Genomic DNA, 20,599 nt, shown 5'->3' on the forward strand with positions numbered 1-20,599 from the left:
TTAAAATAACATGAAGAAATGAATGGACGATGCGGATAAATTTCATACATCACAGTGGCCTTTTAGTGGCCATCGGATCCTCCGCGCGCGTGGGATACAGTGAGATCCCGAACTCGGATGAAATTGGATTGTGTACTGAGTTTCTCAGTACCCTCTTATGGTACTAAGTAAACTCTGTTGGGCCCACTGTGAATTCATGCGGTTTATCCACACAGTCCATACATTTTTACAAATCATTTTAGGGGTTGAGGCCAAAATTGAAGTATATCAAAAGCTCAAGTAGACCATGCCACAGGAAACAGTGGAAGTATTGATCTCCACCGTTGAAACCTTTCTAAGGCTCCCAATAATGTTTATTTTTCATCCAAACTGTTAATGACATCAAAAAGATATGGAGAAAAGGAAAACACAAATATCATCTTGATGTATAACTTATGTGGCCACCAAGAACTTTTCAACGGTAGAATTCAATTCACACTGTTTCCGATGGTGTGTTCCACTTGAGATTTGGATATTCTTAATATTTGGTTTAAAGATATAAATTTATATGATAAAACGGATGGACGGAATTGATACCGTGCATGAATGACGGTGGGCCCCACAGAGTTTATTCAGTACACCTAGCGTACTGAGTTACTCGGTACGCAATCCGCTTCCGAAGTGGATTGGCTGGTGTACCACAAACCAGTGTGTTGACGCCACCAAGTTCCGTGGGTCCCATCATAAGGTATGACTTATATCCAAACCGTCCTTCCACTTGGTGAGCTCGTCGTAAGTCTTGATCCAAAAAATAAGACAGATCCAAAAATCAAGTGGACCACACTGTAAAAAGCAGTGGAGGATTGAACTCCCTGCCATTGAAACCTTTTTGGGGTTCACATAAATTTTGATGTGGGAGAGTTTTGGTGCATGAAGCATCGGTGCTGAGGCCCATCATATAAACAGTTTGGATCACTGAATCATGGGACACCATACAATTACAAACTAAAAGAAAAATAAAATAAAATCTGAAAAGTGGTCAAAAGTACAAATTCAATGGGTGAAATCAAACAGTTAAGATCAACTGGATCTATACACTTCCATCTGTAATTTGTGTACATTAAGGAGCTCAAATGGCACAATATGTACCAGCATGGCAAATTGAGAAGAGATCCAATCCATCCATCATGTGGTCCACTTGAGCTTTGGACATCCTTTTGGCCCCTATTAAATGGAAACTTATTATTTAATGCATTCTTTTTGTAATTTTTTTATTCCTCAATATGTAAATATGTGTATTCAGGCATGTTCTGAAAGTTTCACTGAAAAATTCCACCATTTTCTCCATGTTTCCCCCATTTTCCTTGCATTTCCGGTTATCGGCGATATGGCGATAACGATATTATATCTTTATCTCTGCCCAGCGAAACTTGTAGCGATACCGACAACTCGAACACTAATTGCCACAAGAATTCGTCTTGTTCTCATATCACGAGGCCTTGAGATTTCTGAACTCTCAGAAGAAACTAAACCCTAGGCATGCCAAGTGGGTCCAGTTCCTTCAAAAGTACACTTTTGTGCTCAAGTACAAGACCGGTATAGAGAATAAGCCTTCCAACGCGTTGAGTCGTCGAGTTGCATTACTTAATTCCATAAGTGTTGGAGTCACGGGGCTCGAGCATGTCAGAGACGATTATTTTGAGTGCCCAGATTTTGGAGTTGTGTACGCATCATTGTTAGAGAGTCCGTCAGGAACTAGCAATGAGAATTTAATATTGCACGGATATTTATTTAGGAGTGACCGTTTGTGCATACCTCGCACCTCCCTCCGCGATTTTCTTGTCTGTGAGTTACATTCAGGAGGGGTCGTAGGTCATTTTGGTCGAGACAAGACTATTACCCTAGTGGAGGATAGATTCTATTGGCCAAGCCTCAAGCAAGACGTGGCCAAAATTATAGGGCAGTGTCGTACTTGTCAACTGGCAAAGCAAAAAAAAAAAAGAAAAAAAAGAATACGAGGCTATACACACCTTTGCCAGTTCCATTCGCCCCTTGGCAGGACATCAATATGAACTTCGTGCTTGGGCTCCCGAAGACTATTCGAAAACACGATTCCATATTTATTGTCGTGGACCGTTTTTCTAAAATGGCCCACTTCATCCCTTGTGCGAAGACCTCTAACACATCCTATGTTGCCAAATTGTTCTTTAGTGAGGTTGTCAAACTTCATAGGTTATCCAAAACCTTAGTGTCTGACCATGACGTACGGTTCATGAGTTATTTTTGGAAGACACCATGGCATATGATGAATACTAGGCTCCAATTTTCTTCTGCCTACCACCTTTAGACTGATAGTCAGACGGAGGTGGTCAATAGGAGCCTAGGAAATTTGCTCAGGTGTTTAGTGGGGGAGCACACCAGGACGTGGGTCACTGCACTACCTATCGCCGAGTTTGCATTTAATATTTCTGTCAATAGATCCACAGGTTTAAGTCCTTTTGAAGTCGCTACTGGTTATAAACCTAGAAAGCCTATTGATCTTGTCCCTATGTCCCTGTCCTATAGGCCATTAGAGTCTGCAGAGTCCTTTGCACATTATATTCATTCATTACATTAAGAAATCAGGCGAAAGATCAATACTAGTAATGAACAATACAAATTTTCTGCAGACTAACATAAACGATTTAAGGAATTCAATGTAGGGGACTTGGCGATTGTCCACATCAGGCCAAAGCGGTATCCTCGGGGAACCATTCGGAAATTACACGCACATAGCGCTGGACCATTCAAAATTATAAAATGAAACGGTCTCAATGTGTATGTTGTAGATCTTCCACCTTCCATAGGAATTAGTTCCACATTCAATGTGGAGGATCTAGTTTCATTTCAGGGGACCACTGACACATTGTCCAGCCTTTCACCTAACCATCTCAGTTCCCCAAATCTTTCCCTTGACCCATGGCCTCTTCCCGACCCATCTTCCCAGCCTCTACCTCCTATACCTACCTTGCCCACATCCAGAGAGGAGATAGAAGATATTCTAGACCATCAGATTGTATCGACGCTAAACAGCGGCTTTCAAAAGTTCTTTGTCAAGTAGAAGTCACGCCCAGCTTCAGACAGTACGTGGCTCACTGAGGAGCTTTAGAGACTTGATCCAGACATCTTGGAGCGGTTAAGGAGCTTTGTTTCACCAGTAGCGAAACCTTCGCAGCTGGGGAGAGTTGATGGGGACACCATGCACACACCCCCTCTACGCATGCATTCGAGGAGGCAGGCCCCACTTTTAATTTGGATCGACAACGACATCTTTGGAGGGCCTCATAATTAGGGAGCTGCGTTATGGAGCATTGGAGTGGACCCGATCATCACATCGAGTCTTCCATGTGATCTCATGATCGTGGCCCACTACTTTAGATGATCTAGAATTTTGAATTTTGACTATTTTTGTTGTTAGAAACATCATGAACGGCTTTGATTGCTTAGATTAGTTATTTTATTTTCTTTAGCTTTGGTATTAGTGTGCGCACATGGCGCAAGGGTAATTTTGTCTTTTTTAGGTTTAGGAATTTCTTATAAATATAGCAATCCCATGTAGGTATTGCAATGATATTTTATGAATAAAAATTTCTGCATTTCTCTCTCTCTCTCTCTCTCTCTCTCTCTCTCTTTGGGTTGAAGAATCGAATTGGGTGCGAAGCTCTCCCTTCCTCGAAGGGCTAACTACCGTGGTGCGAAGCCACGTCCGCTCCAAATCATCTCCACCTTCTTACGTACCACATCCATCACCCTCTACAACCCTACCACCTTCAGATTCACCTACTTTCATAAGTTCTCCTACAGCAGTGCACAAATAGATTTTCAAATTCTGGCCCATTTAAGGGGCTAAAACTTCGGCGGAGTACTATACACATGCCTTGCGATGGATCAACGCAAAACTTGGTATGGAAGCAGCCCATCCCTGGCTGATCTCAGCCTAGAAGTCGGTTTCCGACTTTGTGGGCCCCACACATGTGGGGATGACCTATCACGCACGTGCGTCCAGGTCCATCTGTTGTCCATCGTGCGTGGCTCATCTTAGGTTCTCCTTTTCCTCTATTTCCTTCTCTTTTGACTTTAAAAAAAAAAAAACCCTTCATCCAAATCTCTAACCCTAAAGAGTCCCAAATCCCAATTATCCCCAATTTTCAAACCCTACATTTTCCCCCAAATTGAAACTTAGTGAATATCTTGAGTTGGGAACAATCCTTTGCAAGAATGGATGATTCTTACACTCCTTTGGGCTTGTTTAGCCTATAATTTTATTTGATCCAACCCTAAAGTTGTGTAGGCTTGGACCCGTAGATTCCCCTTTTTGAATGTTTGATAGTATGTAGGATGTGGAATTTTGTGACTATTTAAAATTAGTATAACCACAAGCTTGATTTCTTGCATTCCATATTTAATTTCATGTCATGCACCATAGATCCTATGACAATGTTATAACAACGATAAAACCAACCTAGATATCAAACTGGACACACTAGAAACACTAATCTGAAAATTCAGCAAGTCGTTACCCTCAAATATTATGTTGAAAATTCAGCAGGGCGGTAAAGTGAACGTGTAAAACTGAAAATTCAGCATGAGTGTAATCTGAAAATTAAAACCCTAAACCCTAATTGGCCTAAAATCCCGAAGACATTCAACTCCTTCCTTTTTGGGAATAACCACTATAAAAGTAGCCGCCAACTCCGGAGTAATACAATCCTTTTTTGTGGAATTCATCCATAAAACAAATTACGCCCTGCTTCACTCCCAAAACCTTTGGTAAAACGCGATTGAGAAGCCACCTAGTCTAGGGGCCTTATCAATTCCCAAATCTGAAACTGCCCATCTGATTTCTTCCTCGGTGAAAACCTCTTCCAAGGAATCTGCTATTTCTAATGAGAGGGAGTCAAAACTCAATTGTCTAGCACCGGCCTATTCCACTCTTCCTTCGATAAAGTCTTCTATAGAATTCAGCCATTGCATCGCATAACTTTCCTCTTCTCTCCACCTTTTCCCCCTCCACCAGAAGGGACTTGATCCTGTTTACTCTCGCTCTAGCGCTTGCCATTGCATGAAAAAATTGTGCGTTTATCCCCCTCTTTCAACCACAAAGCTCTTGATCGTTAACGCCATTTGATTTCTTCCTCGCATAATCTAGCACTATATTTTGCTCGAAACACTTGTCATCGGGACTTTTCCTCTTCCAACAGCTCCTTCGTTTCTTCTTTAGAGTCCAAGGCTGGTAGTTGTTGAAGAATTTTTGTAGTCTCCTACTCTCAAGCCCTTAAGACCTCTTTCTTCCACTTGCAAATTTCTATACTCAAAGAATTTAATTTTTAGAACAAGTCGAAGCCTGCCCCTCCCTGAATCGAGAAGGATAACTGCCATTCAATCACCTTATCTGCAAAGCCTTCGTCTTCTAACCAAGAAAGCTCAAATCTAAAAGGGCAAAGACCGCAATCTTCTTCATTCATTTCCAACAACACTGGGCAATGGTCCGATATTAGGCAAGCCTCGTTGAAAAGACAACAAAAATTTTTCCACCCATTCTGGTGAAAGAAGAAACCGATCCAGCTTTGACTGTGTTGCCTCCACCTGCCAATTCGACCATGTGAATTTAACCTCACCCATTGGTAAATTAACCAACTCATTCCTTTGGATCCAATCTAAAAAATTCCTCATGCTGCTAGTGATGTGCCCCCCGTTTGATTTGTCATAAGTAAATTTCACAATGTTGAAATCTCTGCCCACACACCAAGGTAGCTAATGCAGACATCACACCACCACTTCGTACACATCAAAGACGTAGGTGTCAACAAGCTACATCGGCACTTTCACTTTGGCTACGCGACTAATGATGATCACCAGTGGTCATCGGCGAGCATTAGAAAAGCATGGAAGGCATGGATCATATTTGGAGATCATCTCACCATTGATCATGGTTTACATGATTGTCCATCCACTGGATTGTCTTGTGTCCCATCATGGGGCCATCCGATGGTTGGATTATGTAGGACCCTTTTGTTAGTTAGTTCTTTTATATTACTTGATGATTTGGACATTTTACTTTGTGATTGAACAATAGACATTTATTTGCTACATAAGATATTTTTTGGGAGGGTAAATTAGACTTTTTACCTTTTAAGACATAATGGGTATTTTTTTTTTTTGTTACTAAAGGGGTAGAATTGTCATTTCAACAAATTTTTGTTATAAAATAAAGCAAGAGGGGTGGGGACGTCCAACCCTATTGTGAATTTGGAAAAAATTCTGAGGAGGTCTTATGAGAGTTCCTTTCTTCTTCATTCATCATTGTGAAGGCTAAATCTTTGGATAGAAGTCTAGAGGGTGTGAAGCCACTCTATCCTTCGTCCCTAAGATCCTTCCTCTTCCACTTCATGCTTGATGGATCGTAGGTGGTAGATCCCTTGAATCTTCAAATCCAACGATAAGATTTTATCTTTCATTGTCCTCACTTGGATTCTATTTTACTTTATTCTAAGGGCCACCTCGACCATCTTCCATTATTATCGGACCCAACTCATGCGTGGATCTCAAACTTTCACCTATTCAACCCGGATTATTCCTATGCTAGTTGGAAGATCTTTATCTTCCTTAGGCCCTATTTTCCGAGGGTTTTGTTTGGTTAAAGGGCTGATGACTGTGATTTGTCCTCAAATCATACCTGTCATCTCTTGGGCTTCACGTTGTTTGCATGTGCATCACACTTTAGATTGGTGATTTTTATATATTCCTTTGATTTTAAATTAAATCTCAGTCACATAGTTGGATTTACATCATTCTACATCAGTAGCCCCCATCTACTCCTACATGCATCCAATTCCTCCAAAATTTTGATCGGAGACTCAGTCAACATGGGTCGTATATTGCCAAGAAAGCCTATCAAAAGCCTGACAAATAGAATATTTCCCTCTCCAGCTAATAGTGTCCCAAACGATTAAGATACCACCTGTTGCCCCCACTGCATCTAATGCAGCCCAATCCTTCATCTGCCCCCACCACAATGAGTTTACAACACCCTGATCTATCACTTCCAACTTTGTTTCCTGAAACGCTGCTATTTGTACTTCAAATTTTTTGCACATATCGTTTATTTGCCCACGCTTATGTGGACACCCCAACCCCCTTACATTCTAGGTCATTAATTTCATTGCAAACTTGTTGATCCCAGAAGGCCCATTCCTGACTTACCCATCTTTGGATTGGTTCTATATTCGTTCACTGCTATAATTCTTACCCTGTCACTATTACTCACTGGATTGAGATCCTCTATATGCGTTGGGGGTCTGCCCTGTTCTTCCACAAATTCAAATAGCGCGACATAATCCTCTGGCCTATCACCAAAAGTGACCCCCACCAAATGGGCTAACCTCCATTGTAACCCTCTTAGAGTGCTTCATACCTTGTATCATGGAAAACTCTCTGATTTTGCAATAGACTAGAGTCGGAAATAAAATTAGCCCCTTTTCCTATCTCAGAGTTAAAATTCACTATATCTCTCAAAGCCAACTGGCGCTCAATTGCCAAGGGAGACATAATTAGAGGTTCCCCAGTTTCTTTACTGCTCTTTAGATCATCTGCCCTTTGTTGAATCTGAATGTTAGATTCTATCATTGACATCGATTGGCGTTATATGCCTTGACGGTCTTGATTCATCTCCCCCGAAGATAGTCTCCTATTGAATATCACTGTACACCACCATTTGGGATGGATCACTGATCTGATGATTTAAGAAGGTTGTATGTTATGGGACCAATTCTTCTTGCCCTCAAGATACTTGTAGATCTTTCATTGTATTACTGCAGTCACCCGAGAGAATGCCATGAGAAACATTAAGAGGATCCAGAAGCTCTGGGAGAGACCGAAGAGGTTGTTAAAGAAGGGGTTGCAAAAAGGTAGCCTCGATGCTTCCAAAGTCGTTGCCATGTTTCAGTTGCTCAGTTGGAGGCAAAAAGGACTCGGAATCGGCTTCATTAGAGATTAATCACTCACACGTAACATCAATCTGTGCATGTGTGGGGAAAAAGTTATTTGTGGCATGAGAACTCTCCACCACACACGGGAGAGAGGCATCTCTCGTCGAAGAATTTCTCATCTCATGAGAAGAGAGCCGATATTCTCTATCAATAAATACTGGAGCAAAGTTTGTGCCAGGTGTTACATTCGCAGCAACTGAAATCTAATGCATGCAGAAGCACCGCCTCTTTTTCTTTTTTTCCTCGTCCATGTGTTAAGGAACCATTCACCCCTTCTAAAACTACTTTTTGGAGACTAATTGCAGTGGGACACGGCATCATATTATCTTTTGGTGGTTCATGGGAGTACTGAAACGGTGCTTCTTCAACTCCGATCCATAGTTCCACCATAAGCAGATTACTTATATCATCGCCTTCAGTTGCCAATTGATCCTCTTGGTCCTGGAGCACCTTCACCATCACCCTAGAATTTTCAACACAATCATCTTTGGTGGCAGATCTAACTTCTTCTTCCTGATTCATAATCTGGCAAATTGTAGCTCTTCACTCGAATCAGTTGGAGGGTCGATGGAGATCACCTCTCCTATACACGCTCCAATTTCCTTGAAAATATCACCAATCCATAATTCCATTGGAACATTCCAAAGTTGGTACCAATGTTCTTCATATCCGAACACCGACCACTCATCCCATTTCTGGATTTTTCTTATTGTGTTCATCCGGCATAACTTCCTTGTAGGAAAAACTGCATCTGCATGATCGTGGCAACCAAGGGAAACCAGAAAAATGTTCTCCTGCATCCTCCTTACCACAATAACATCTTCCTCCATTCCTTTGCAATTTTGAAGCAACCACTCCATCAGTTCAGTCTCCCTCATGCCTGGGTTAACTGAAATGGCAAAACTAAATTCGAAAGACTTCAAGGAATCCTCCAAGACCTTATGGATTCACACCTCCGGACCCTCTTCTAAAAGCAACCTCCACACCCATTTCTTGACCAGAACTTCCTCTCTCTCTCTCTCTCTCTCTCTCTCTCTCTCTCTCTCTCTCTCTCTCTCTCTCTCTCTCTCTCTCTCTCTCTCTCTCTCTCTCTCTCTCTCTCTCTCTCTCTCTCTCTCTCTCTCTCTCTCTCTCTCTCTCTCTCTCTCTCTCTCTCTCTCTCTCTCTCTCTCTCTCTCCCAGATTGTAGAGAGGTTGCAATTGTAGCCCTGGCCCCTGTTTCGATGGGACTGCTGTCTTACCCTTGCTCATCGTCTGCCATTTCACATCTGTTTTCCTTTGCTTATCCCAAGTTTCCCCTTCTCTGTTCTTTCATTCTGGACCAAATTGTGCCCTTTAAACCCTCAGCTTGACCCCTCCGAAACTCTCCCCTCTCAGAAGATGAACTACCTCTTCAACTTCCTGCTCCAAGCTCATTCGTACAAAGGCGAAGCCCTGGGGAGCAGATTAATTCCTGTCTCTCAGATCACCACCTCCATAACTAATCCTGCCTGACTAAATACTCTTTCAAAGTTAATCAACTGCCATCCCATTGGAAAATTGTCAACAAAGAGTGCCAGATATTCCGACAAACTCAGTGGACCCTTTCTCCCATCCCGCCTGCACGTCAACCTCCTGCTACCAGCTCTTTCCTAGCCTCCATTGCCATCCTCCATGCGAGGTAAAGATATGCGAAGAAGATCCAATGTATTCAGCTGAGGAATGAGTTGAGATTGCTAAGAGCACTCAACCATGATGCCGTCTCCCTCGAAATTCTCTGAAAGTCGATCCTATTACATTAAAGATCTATTGCGAAATTTTTTACCCTGGCTACTCATTATATGTAATAATCTGTCTTTGTCAGTGTCTGTGCACAGTTTTATATCCTGAAAGTGCAACAATAAATATTTGCTTTATTTATTTATTTATTTCTTTGAGGCAGATGAAATAATAAAGAGTAAATTCAAAGAAAGTAGTAATATGAATAAATTCTGAACATTGAATTGTGTTATAAGACCCAAAACGAGATCAAAACAGCATGAACGCAGATATCAATAAGAAGAGAAGGAATAAGAGATTTTTCGATAAAACTCACTTGTAAAATTGTCCCATAATTGCATTTTTTCAAGGGCAATGAAACAGGAACTGCAGCTCTTGAGCTCATGTAGTCTGCCAGATTCACAACAGCCTCTCCAAGGATACCAGATCTAGCAGATCCCTAGAACATTCATGTATTTTCAACTGTAATTATTAGTTAACAGATAAGTAGTGAAAGATATTCAAGAACCACAAGCAAACTACTAGTAAACAGAATTGATCAAATTTAAAAAATCGAGCAGCCAGTGCAAAGTAAAATTTAGTATGTGACCAAGAAAGTAAGTCATACCATTGAAACAACAAATTTGAAAAGAGATTCTTCAAACTCTTTAGAAGCATTGTCTTGCGAGACCCATATAGATTCTGACAGAGCTTCACTCCATTGACAATTTCCACTGCGTACAATAGCTTTGCTGGATTTGGCAATGGTTTTCCCAGTTTCCACAGAAATAATTGATATGAAAAGCTTGTCCCATCCTTTGGCCACCTGACCACCAATTTATAGTAATAAAACAGTTTTAACTAACAACTTCTTTAATAGCATGAAGCTTTCACTGAGATCATGGACTTGGGCAGATTAATTAGAAATGTGAAGCCATGGGCACAAGGAAAAAAAAATAAAAAATCCAAATATGGATCTTAACATTCAATTAGATAGAAGCACTATCCAATTGCATTAAGGGGGTGTCTAGATGGAGGAAAACTAAAACATGGATACGGAAAAGTTTTTCGTTTTTTTTTTTTTTTTGAAAGGTAAAGAATTTCATTAAAGAAGACCCCAAGGGGCAAAAGAATATAAGACAAGAGAAAAACGAAAACAGGGGAAAATAGAACAAAAACCAACTCCAACCAGGGTCCCATTCCCTCATAGATACTAAAACGCTGGATATAGCTGCCGTAAGGGAACCGCTCATATCCCTAAAACAGCAGTTGTTTTTTTCCTCCCAAATTGTCCACAGAGCCACCAATAAGGCTAATCTCCATTTAGCCCTAACGTTGGGAATAGGCATACCATTGTGCCAAGAGGCAAACAACCCTTCCATACAGATCCTGGTATAACCCAGAATATATTATACAAATCCAAAATATTGCACCACAACCCCTAGCGAAAGAGCAAGTCACAAAGAGATGAAAGACGGCTTCAGCATCCCTTTAACAAAGAAGGCAAATATTGGAGAGAATCATTTCACCATTTGCGTAAGTTGTCTACCACAAGAACTGTAACCTGGAATATTCAGGAAATAGAAAACCATGGATTCATGTTTTCCTTTTGTTAGTTGTTGTCAATTCTAATTTTACATGGATCCCACATACAGTCATCTCATGTCTTTTCTACCTCAGAAATTAATTTACTGTCTTTTTTTAGCAAAATAAATGTCTATTATTTTCAAGGAAAGGCTAGGAAATGGAGGGAAAAAAAAAGAAAAAAGAGGCTACTTATGTTCTCAAACAGAAGATAAGTACATTTTCCGCAGATATCATCTCCATTTCCAAGGTTTTCCACATACCCAAACATGGGTAAAAGGTAGGTGGAAATACCACAATCCTAGAATCAAATCAATATCCACTCTACCAACAAGAATGCAGTAAACGCAATATACAATGGACCGAGTATCAAACATTTGATGCCATGAAAAAGTGATAAACCATAGCACCTTATCTTTAGGAAAATGCTAACAGAGTGTAACACAGAACAGAAGGTGGAGAATGGAGATTACTAAGTAATCAACATGCATAACTTGCAAGCAGGTGACTTTAAGATATCACCTCAAACACATTTCTGCATTGACTTCTAAACAAAATGAAACAAGTGAACCATTACCATTGTGCATCTTGCTAAATACAATTAGAAGCAATGCAATCAATACATCAAATATATATATATATATAGTGGACAATTATCATAGAGGGAGATGAGGTGATGGTACATCTCAAACTAAGCAATTTCCCACAAGATCCTACCAAAAGTTACAGTAGCGCAACATGGGTCCCTACCATTTGCTTATAGCAGCTTGGAGATAATGCATACCTCATTGAACTTCCACCTGAGTTGAAGATTAATCCTCTCTTTAATGTGGAGGATCATCCTACATATTTTGGACAATACCACGCTGATGATTTTGAAGAATAAGCAATGAACACGCCAGAGGTACCATGGAAAGTCGACAAGACTATAAGAGACATGCTCGAAGATCGGATCATGTCTGCATGACAAGGCGGGTACCAGAAGTTCATTGTGAAGTGGAAAGGACGCATAGGATATGATCGTATGTGGATCATCGCGGTACATTTCAAGCACAAAAACCTGAAGATATATGAGTACATTGCAGTTACCTCAAGTAGGTCTTATTCTTCCAAGACAAGGGGAATTGATTTAACGAGGCCCCACATTACATGTGTCTCAACAAAGATCAATTGTGACAGATCTTCAGTTTTTAAATAATAATAATAAATAAATAAATAAACTCTATAATCAGATGGGGTGTTCATATCTCAACAGTAAGTAGTTGAAAGTCAAATTACCGAGAATGGAAGTCTTTTTTTTATTTCAAATCATTTTGATTTTATTTTTATATATGCAAGTATGGAATCAAACCTGAGATCTCAATGTTGAAACGCACTTTGTCTACCATCGAGACATGGGCTTGATGTCAAATTACAGTCCCTTCATTGCTATTTTCTTCTAATCATATGCTGTTAGAAACGTTTACATGTACAGTGGCCCACACGCATTCATGCATGTCTCCTTGTACTTCAATAAACTTGGACTCTAAGTCTCTCAAGCCCAATCACCTTAGGAAACCCAATATTAAGAGTCTAACATAAGAAAGGACAGTGGTTCCTCATGGGATATGGTTTGTATGATGGGAGAAAGGAACCAAAGCCTGTAAATAAGAGGGACTCTTGGCCCTCTCCCCACTAAGCTGAAAACATGTATCTCTAGTACACACACAAGAGAGAAAAGTGGGGAGAAGGTAAGCCAAGGGCATCTACACTCTCGGACGTGTGGACCATCGATCAAGATTGTTCGTCACCAAGATCAAGCATTTACAGGCATGCAATGCATTGACTGGCTGCCATGGTCCAAGGTATGTGCTTGAACCTTATCTTCATTTGTGGTTTTCAGTTTGATATAATCTCATATGCATGCGTGTCATAATCCTATACTTAGAACTACAAGCGTCCATCATGTTCCATGAACATTTACATGGGTCCATCCAATTAGTTTGAATCTCTAAACTGGTATATGGTTACAACCGCTTGTTGCAAAATTCAGTTTCGTTTGCTGCATCAGTCATGCACACATGCTACCAACTAACACAATATAGAGAAGAGAAACAGTAATTGAGAAAACGACAAAGAGCAAACACTGAGCTTTGATTAAACAGAAGCTAATCTATCAAATTCAACAGTTGAGCATCATAATCAGATCAAAATTCAGAAAATCAAAGAACTTACATATCAACAGTCGAGCATCATAATCAGATTGAAATTAGATATTTCGAAACACTCATATATCAGCAGCAAAAAAAATAAAATAAAAAATAAAAAATAAAGGCCACATTTTGGATTTTGAAAAAGAAAAGCTGAAACAGATAAATACATTTTACCCAAAAGAAGATTTCCTGAATCTAATCGATTAATTCCAGAAGTGAATTTTGAGATGAGAGTGCAGGGGAGGGCATTCTCGTAAATTATGGAGTAGTTTAGGGTATAAAGGGATGGGAACCTGAAGGGCGTGGAAGTGGGAGAACTTGAAGTCGACTCTCTCCCCTGATTTCTCTTGCTTATGCCTGTGCAATCTGAACATCTCTCTCCTTCTCCTCTTTACGGAAAGAATTCCGATTCTAGAGAAGATATTTCCAAGGAATTTCGAGTCTAGAGAAGCATTTTCCAATGCAACAGAAGCAGCATCAAAGATTGCTGAAAGACGAAGAAAATGCGGTTACATTCCAAAAGGGTGTGTGTGTGTGTGTGTGTGTGTGTGTGTGAAAGAGAGAGAGAGAGAGAGAGAGAGAGAGAGAGGGCCGAGAGTGGAGAATGTTATGGTGTTGCAGATTTCTGTTAAGATACGCGCGAGGAGATAGTGGAGAGATCAATCTCGGTACACATGCTTATTTGACGCACGTGTGAGAGATCCCGGGCATTTTTAGTTGAGTCCGGTTATTAGAATTCCACTTGCTTTTACAGCAGCATACTCACCAAGTGGGCCGTACTCTTACCAGCAGAATGGACGGTTTGGAAGAGGATCAACCAACGGCCTAGATTCAACATGTAGATGTGGCCTGTTTGATGGGGAGATCAGGCTGGGTTTCGCGAATGGGCATGGCTAGATAGAGATCCACGTGGTGCATGGCCCGGATATGGCACACTTATGATTTCTTGGCACGTGTGCCGAGATTCACCTCTTCTGTTATCTTCTGTGAAACGCTCTGGGATTTCTCTAATGGCGTTTCCTAGCAAGGGAGAAGGAGACGTTTTGTTTGTCGGATGGAGAGATTTGTTCGAGGAATGATATTACGCTCTCGCAGAGTATGTCGAATCATACGACTGCATGATGCATGTCTATATACGTTTTGTATATATGACTGATCTAAACCGTCCTTAATGTGGGCCCTACTTTGGATTGGGACTTACACAAAAACCACACCACACGGATGATGATAAACAGCGAAAGCATGGAGTGAAGCCGATGAAAGTGGGGTATGGTAGAGATCACTCTCCACCGTACACATCAAAGTGATTATAGAATCGTCCAAGTTGCTGTCTGCAATGTTGATGGACCTTGCTTCAGAGAGGCATAGATCTGATGACCCTTGCTATCACTTTTCTGCACTTCTTCCCCTAACCATTTCCCTACCGTTGGTTAAAAGGGCACCAATATGATTACAAGGATCAACTTACTGTGTGCAGTTTGAACAGAGGGCCATCCACCATCCGATCAACTAGATGGACGGTTCCGATTCATACATTCCCCTGCAACGTGCAAAGTTGAGCGCGTTTCTTCTATATCCTACTTCTACCGGCTCAACCATGCCGTTACGTCCCAACTATCTCATAAGTTGACTCACCACCATCTGTTTTGGTGGCCACCATCTGTTTTGGTGGCCACAGATCAGACATAATGGACTCACCAACCTTAGACACTCGGCCAACAGTTAAATATATGCCACTTGGATGCTTAGTCCCATGTGCAACTCTACATTCGTCACAGCACGTGGCAGTTAGGTACTTGTGTGAGGCATCAGGACCGTGAAGTGTGTGTACTGGCATGGGTGTGTACTAACAAGCTAACCAGAAAAAAAAAAAAAAAAGGTACTTCTGTGAGTCATCAGGACCGTGCATCTCATATCTGTCCAGCATGGAAAACTCAGGCTCTTCTCCACACAACTGAATGTTTCATCACGTACATGTAATTTTTACGCAGAATTGTAAAGGATTATGGTATGCATGAGATATAAAGATCAAATAAACTACATAAAAAGTGTACTTGATAAAGAAGCTATAGTTGTAGGAGATAGCTTAAATCTTACCCTTAAAACAGGGTAATGAGATGAAAAACCAGCCTCAGTCACGCGTAAGCTTAAGGACCCTATACTGTTTACAGTTTAAAGTGTCGAAGAGTTTGAAAACCAACGAAAAACTTCAGTCACGTATAAACTTACGGATCCTACATGTTTATATAGTTTAAAGAGTTTAAGAATTTGAAACCTATTGAAACTCTTCCTCCGGAAGCTATGTAATAATTTTGTAATCCTAGTTCAACTAGAATACCGTTACTTGTAGCACACCAGCCATTTTAGATTAATCATAAATTAGTAAAGACCACTGGTATGTTGCTATCCAACCATCAAAGTAATATAGACCATTGATGAATAAAGCCCACTTCATATAATTCTTACACAGCATTCACAAAATTACAGACCGAATATGCATGTGAGTCAAATTGAACCGTCCGGTCATTGAACCACTGCAGATGGGTTGTAACCCCATATCGTGGCCTTCCATGAAAATTGAATTGGGACCGTTGCCTGCTCTTCACATCAACTGTATAATCATTATACGTTGGAAATCGGACCATTTAGAATTCTACTTTAATATGTAGATTTTCTTAAGGACACAACAGAGTGGGCCCCACGTTTTGTACGATGTATTAGTGCATGAGCATCGACCATCACACGCTGCGAGAGTACCAAGGTTTTTCCTTTTATTAATATTTCCTCCAGAAAGCCAGCTTTGAAAGCGCCGAGCAGGCACGAGCATCTTGGTATTGCGTTCCGAACCGCATTGAAAATGGAGAAATAACTTTGATGCTCTGGAAGAGTCTGATGTGTGATGCGATATGCAGCCACTTATAAGTAAAATCAACCGTACAAATTATGTTACCCATTGTAGATGTATCATGAACAAAAAACGAAGCATATTTGATTATCTGAATATCGGATTGAGGACATTTATTGGACGGCTAAAAATGAAAAATATCCAACGGTCCTATTTCAACAAATAAGAAGTTAGGATCGTCCAACCAGTCTGATCTTGGTATGTGACTTGTCAACGGCAGGTTCCAGGATCTAATAGCTTTGTTTGAGTTAATATATGCTGTGTACAATGTGTGAGCACCTGTTTATCAAGCGTATTACTATAATCCATTGGTTGGGAATAAATGCATCTGGGTATCTCGAAGCCATCGACGCCGATCGGTATTGCTGAGGGATCTCGCTCGCTTAAAATAGCTCATGCGTGCGAATAACTGCCGTGAATGTCCTGTAAAAGAGAATTGGTTGACAAGGAAAGCTGACGTGATCTCGCTTGCTTAAAGCAGCCCATGTGTAGAAGATGTTGGTCATTCCTCACATAGGAAGCGTGTGTAAGGATGCCGTGATGCAATAATCCGAGTGCTTATGTTGGGGCTGTTATAAAATAATGATTTTATAAATTATATTTAAATAAAATATAATATAATATAAATATATTATAAAGTTTTGTAAAAAAGCTTTTTCAGGTGGTTTTTGAGAATACTCCCACAAGAGGAAAGGGAAGAGAAGATTTTGTGGTTTAAATAAAAACAGTAGAGTACCTTATTATTTGCCTACATAGTCCATGGACCATGGAACTTGCATGTTCCAGTGCTACGAACACCCGCACGTGCTCGGGCACGGGCTCGGTATCTGTCTCGGTGCGAAGGCATGGGCATGTGAGGCAGTATGGCTATAGAGGCGTTAGTGGCGCACTTTGCACTTCGTACATCTGCATTGTGTCGCAGAGGGCGAGACATGTGCGAGTCGTAGTACAAATAAGTGACTAAATGGCTAAGGCGGATGGCTGTTTGGAAGAAAGACTAGAGGACTGAGAGAGAAGTCATTCAGTATATATAGAGGGGCTGAATATGACTGTTACAGCAGATGAGTAACAGTTGTGCGATAAGTGCAGAAACCATGCTCTAACTGCTACGTGGCTAGCCCAACAACCAAAAAACAGCTAGCCAGCTCTCACAACAGTCAGCATGCAGATGTTATTATGAGTCATGCACAACAGTCAGAAAACGGCTAGTTTTCTAACAGCTAGAATTGGCTTAATGGGAGTTAATTCCCTAAACCATAACCCCCAGCCACAAAAGCCTATATAAACAGGGTCTGTTTGGGTTTCCAAACCATCACTCAACCCAATCTAGCAGACCCATACGAACTGAGCTATAGCCACTCCTCTCCTATACTTCAGTGACTCCAGTAACAATAGAAAGGTTGAACCATTGCTTGAAGAACAGACCAACGGTGTGGTCTAGAACGGTTCAACTGAACCAATAGCTGAAGAACTAGAAAAACTGACCACTGCAGTGGTCTTACTCAGAAATCTTCTTATCTCCTTTCTTTTCGGAATTTTTCTTTTTTCTGTATTTCTATCAGACTGTGTAACCGAGTTCCATTATGGGCCTTCGTATTTATTTAACGCAGACTCACATCAGCCTCGTCGTATCCTAGAAGCGGTTTGCCTATAACCATGCAGCATACTCAATTCACTTGAGTAGGGGCAAATAACGCTTTAAGGACAGTGTCCTAAACGTGCTTCAGCCTATCCTTATTTCAGATCATTTGGATTTTCGGTTTTCATATTTTACAGAAAAATCTATTCTGTAAATTATTGTAACAATCTTAAAGCGTTATTTTTACTGATGGAAGTCGATAGCGTATCATCCATCAAGTTGATGAATCAGGACTTGATTCGTCTTGACCGGTTCGATGGAACCAATTTCACTAGATAACAAGACAAACTGAAATTTCTTTTAATGGCGCTAAAGATCTACTACATCCTAGATCTAAACTTGCAACTGTTGCCTGAAGCAACTGGTAAGGATACACCTGAATAGATAATTACCCACACCAAACGAGCTGAAGACGAAATCTTGTGTCGAGGACACATTCTGAACGCGCTTTCCAACCACCTGTACAATCTATACACAGACGTCATCAGCAAAGGAAATTTGGACCGCTTTGGAGTTCAAATAAAAGGTTGAAAAAAAAGGTACCAACAAATTCCTCATCTCCAAGTATTTTGACTTCAACGTGGTAGATAACAAACCGCTGTTAGCCCAAATCCAAGAACTGCAGCTAATAGTAAACAAAATCAAAGCTTAAAGATTGATCTTCCTAAATCAATCCAAGTCGACGCTATAATCACTAAATTGTCACCGATGTGGAAAGACTATAGAAAGAATTGCTACATAAGACTGAGAACTATACACTGGAAAAAATCTAAAAACATCTTCGAATTGAGGAAGAATCCCGTAATCGCGACAAAAAGAATGACAACGGGAATGCCTCGTCCAAGGTACATTTAGTAAAGAACACTAATAACAATAATCCCGAGAAGGACGATTCCCTGAAACTCAATAAAGGGAAATTCAAGAAAACCGCCCCAAAAGAAAAATAAAAAGTTCAAAGGCTCATGCCATGTCTGTGGAAAAATTGGGTACTATGTTCGAGTATGCCAATATCATAAGTCTAAAAAAAAGGCAAGTGTAGTAAAAGAAGGCGATATTATGGCCATGATCACTGAGGTGAATATTATCCAAGGAAAGGTTCCCGGTTGGTGGTATGATACTGTCGCTATCGTACATATGTGCTACGACAAATCAACCTTTAAAACCTATGAGGAATTGACCGATGGCCAATAAGTCCAAATGGGTAATGAAGTTTGATTGAAGGTTGTTGGAAAAGGAACCGTCAAACCAATATTCACCTCGGAAAAGAAAGTGATTTTGACAAATGTCTTGCACGTCCCAGACATGAGGAGAAACTTAGTTTTTAGGGACCTTCTGGGCAAACCAGGAATAAGGGTGATGTACGAGTCAAGAAAACTGATTCTATCTAAGAATGAGAACTTTGTCTTGAAAGGGATATGCTTGTATTAGTATGTTAAGTTTTCTCTGAATAAAAGTAACACTTCTGCATATATGGTTGAATCCATTTGACTGTGGCATGATAGATTAGCTTATATAAGGTATAGTACCTTGAAGTTCATGACTAAGAATGGTTTAATCTCATACACAGATAATAAAACCGATAAATGTGAAGTGTGTATACGATCCAAAATGATGAAGAAACATTTCCCAAGTGTTGAAAGATCGTCTCAAATATTGGATCTTGTGCACAGTGATAGCTGTGAGTTAAACAGCATTCTTACTCGTATACGCAAAAGGTATTTCATAACTTTTATTGATGGTTGCTCTAGATATGTGTATGTGTACCTATTAAAGAGCAAAGATAAAGCATTGAACATGTTTAAAATATATAAAGTAGAAGTAGATAATCAACTAAATAAGAAGATAAAAATTCTTTGCAGCAATAGAGGAGGAGAATACTTCTCAAATGAATTCGATAACTTCTATGAAGAACATGAACTAATACATCAATGTACTACACCATACACACTTCAACAAAACGGAATAGCTGAAAGAAAGAATAAAACATTAGTAGAGATGGTCAACTCAATGCTAATAAGAGCAAAGTTGCCACTAAGTTTATGGGATGAGGCACTACTTGCAGCGTACCATATACTAAATAGAATTCCATCTAAAAAATATAAAATATCTCCATATGAAACATGGAGAGGTAGAAAACCTAACCTAGGATATCTAAAAGTGTGGGGGTATAACGTCTCGAAAAAATCCTTACAAAGAACCGAGTATCACCTCAGGCAGAAAGACCTAAGGACCATACCCTATCGTAATTTAGACAAAAATTAATTAAATGCTAAACCAATTAATCGGTGGATTTAGCTCAAACCACCATTTCCACAAATGGCAAGACTAATCAATACAGCTAACTCAACACTACTTAAAAACATAGGAGAAATCCCAAGGGCCTGTCGCTCTCAGGAGTACATTGAAACCCCGTATCAGACCTGGACCGCACGTCGAAAGTCCGATGACCGCGAAACTATAAGGTTATATCCGTCTTATTAGGCTTGACAACCATTGCAGGAATTGAGCCCAGATTGTGTCCAGAAATACAAAACCT

At 40.3% G+C, this 20,599-nt stretch overlaps 1 protein-coding gene across 4 annotated transcripts in view; it reads right to left on the reverse strand.

Annotated features, from left to right (window-relative positions):
* Positions 1-14,542, reverse strand: part of LOC131225186 (uncharacterized) — a 59,240-nt gene extending 44,698 nt beyond the window's left edge. For 2 of the 4 annotated variants that reach the window (XM_058220651.1, XM_058220649.1), the window contains exons 1-4: positions 14,306-14,542; positions 13,813-14,006; positions 10,372-10,569; positions 10,081-10,203 (exon numbers count right to left, since the gene is read on the reverse strand). In XM_058220651.1, the coding sequence (XP_058076634.1) occupies positions 10,081-10,203; positions 10,372-10,569; positions 13,813-14,006; positions 14,306-14,357 (567 nt within the window). In that variant the 5' untranslated portion in view covers positions 14,358-14,542. Of the gene's footprint in view, positions 1-10,080; positions 10,204-10,371; positions 10,570-13,812; positions 14,145-14,305 lie in introns of those variants that run through there. The other 2 variants (XM_058220648.1, XM_058220650.1) reach the window with 2 other exon arrangements.
* Positions 14,543-20,599: the final 6,057 nt, after the last annotated feature.

The sequence above is a fragment of the Magnolia sinica genome, chromosome 14 (genome assembly GCF_029962835.1).
Source record: "Magnolia sinica isolate HGM2019 chromosome 14, MsV1, whole genome shotgun sequence".
Lineage (NCBI taxonomy): Eukaryota > Viridiplantae > Streptophyta > Magnoliopsida > Magnoliales > Magnoliaceae > Magnolia > Magnolia sinica.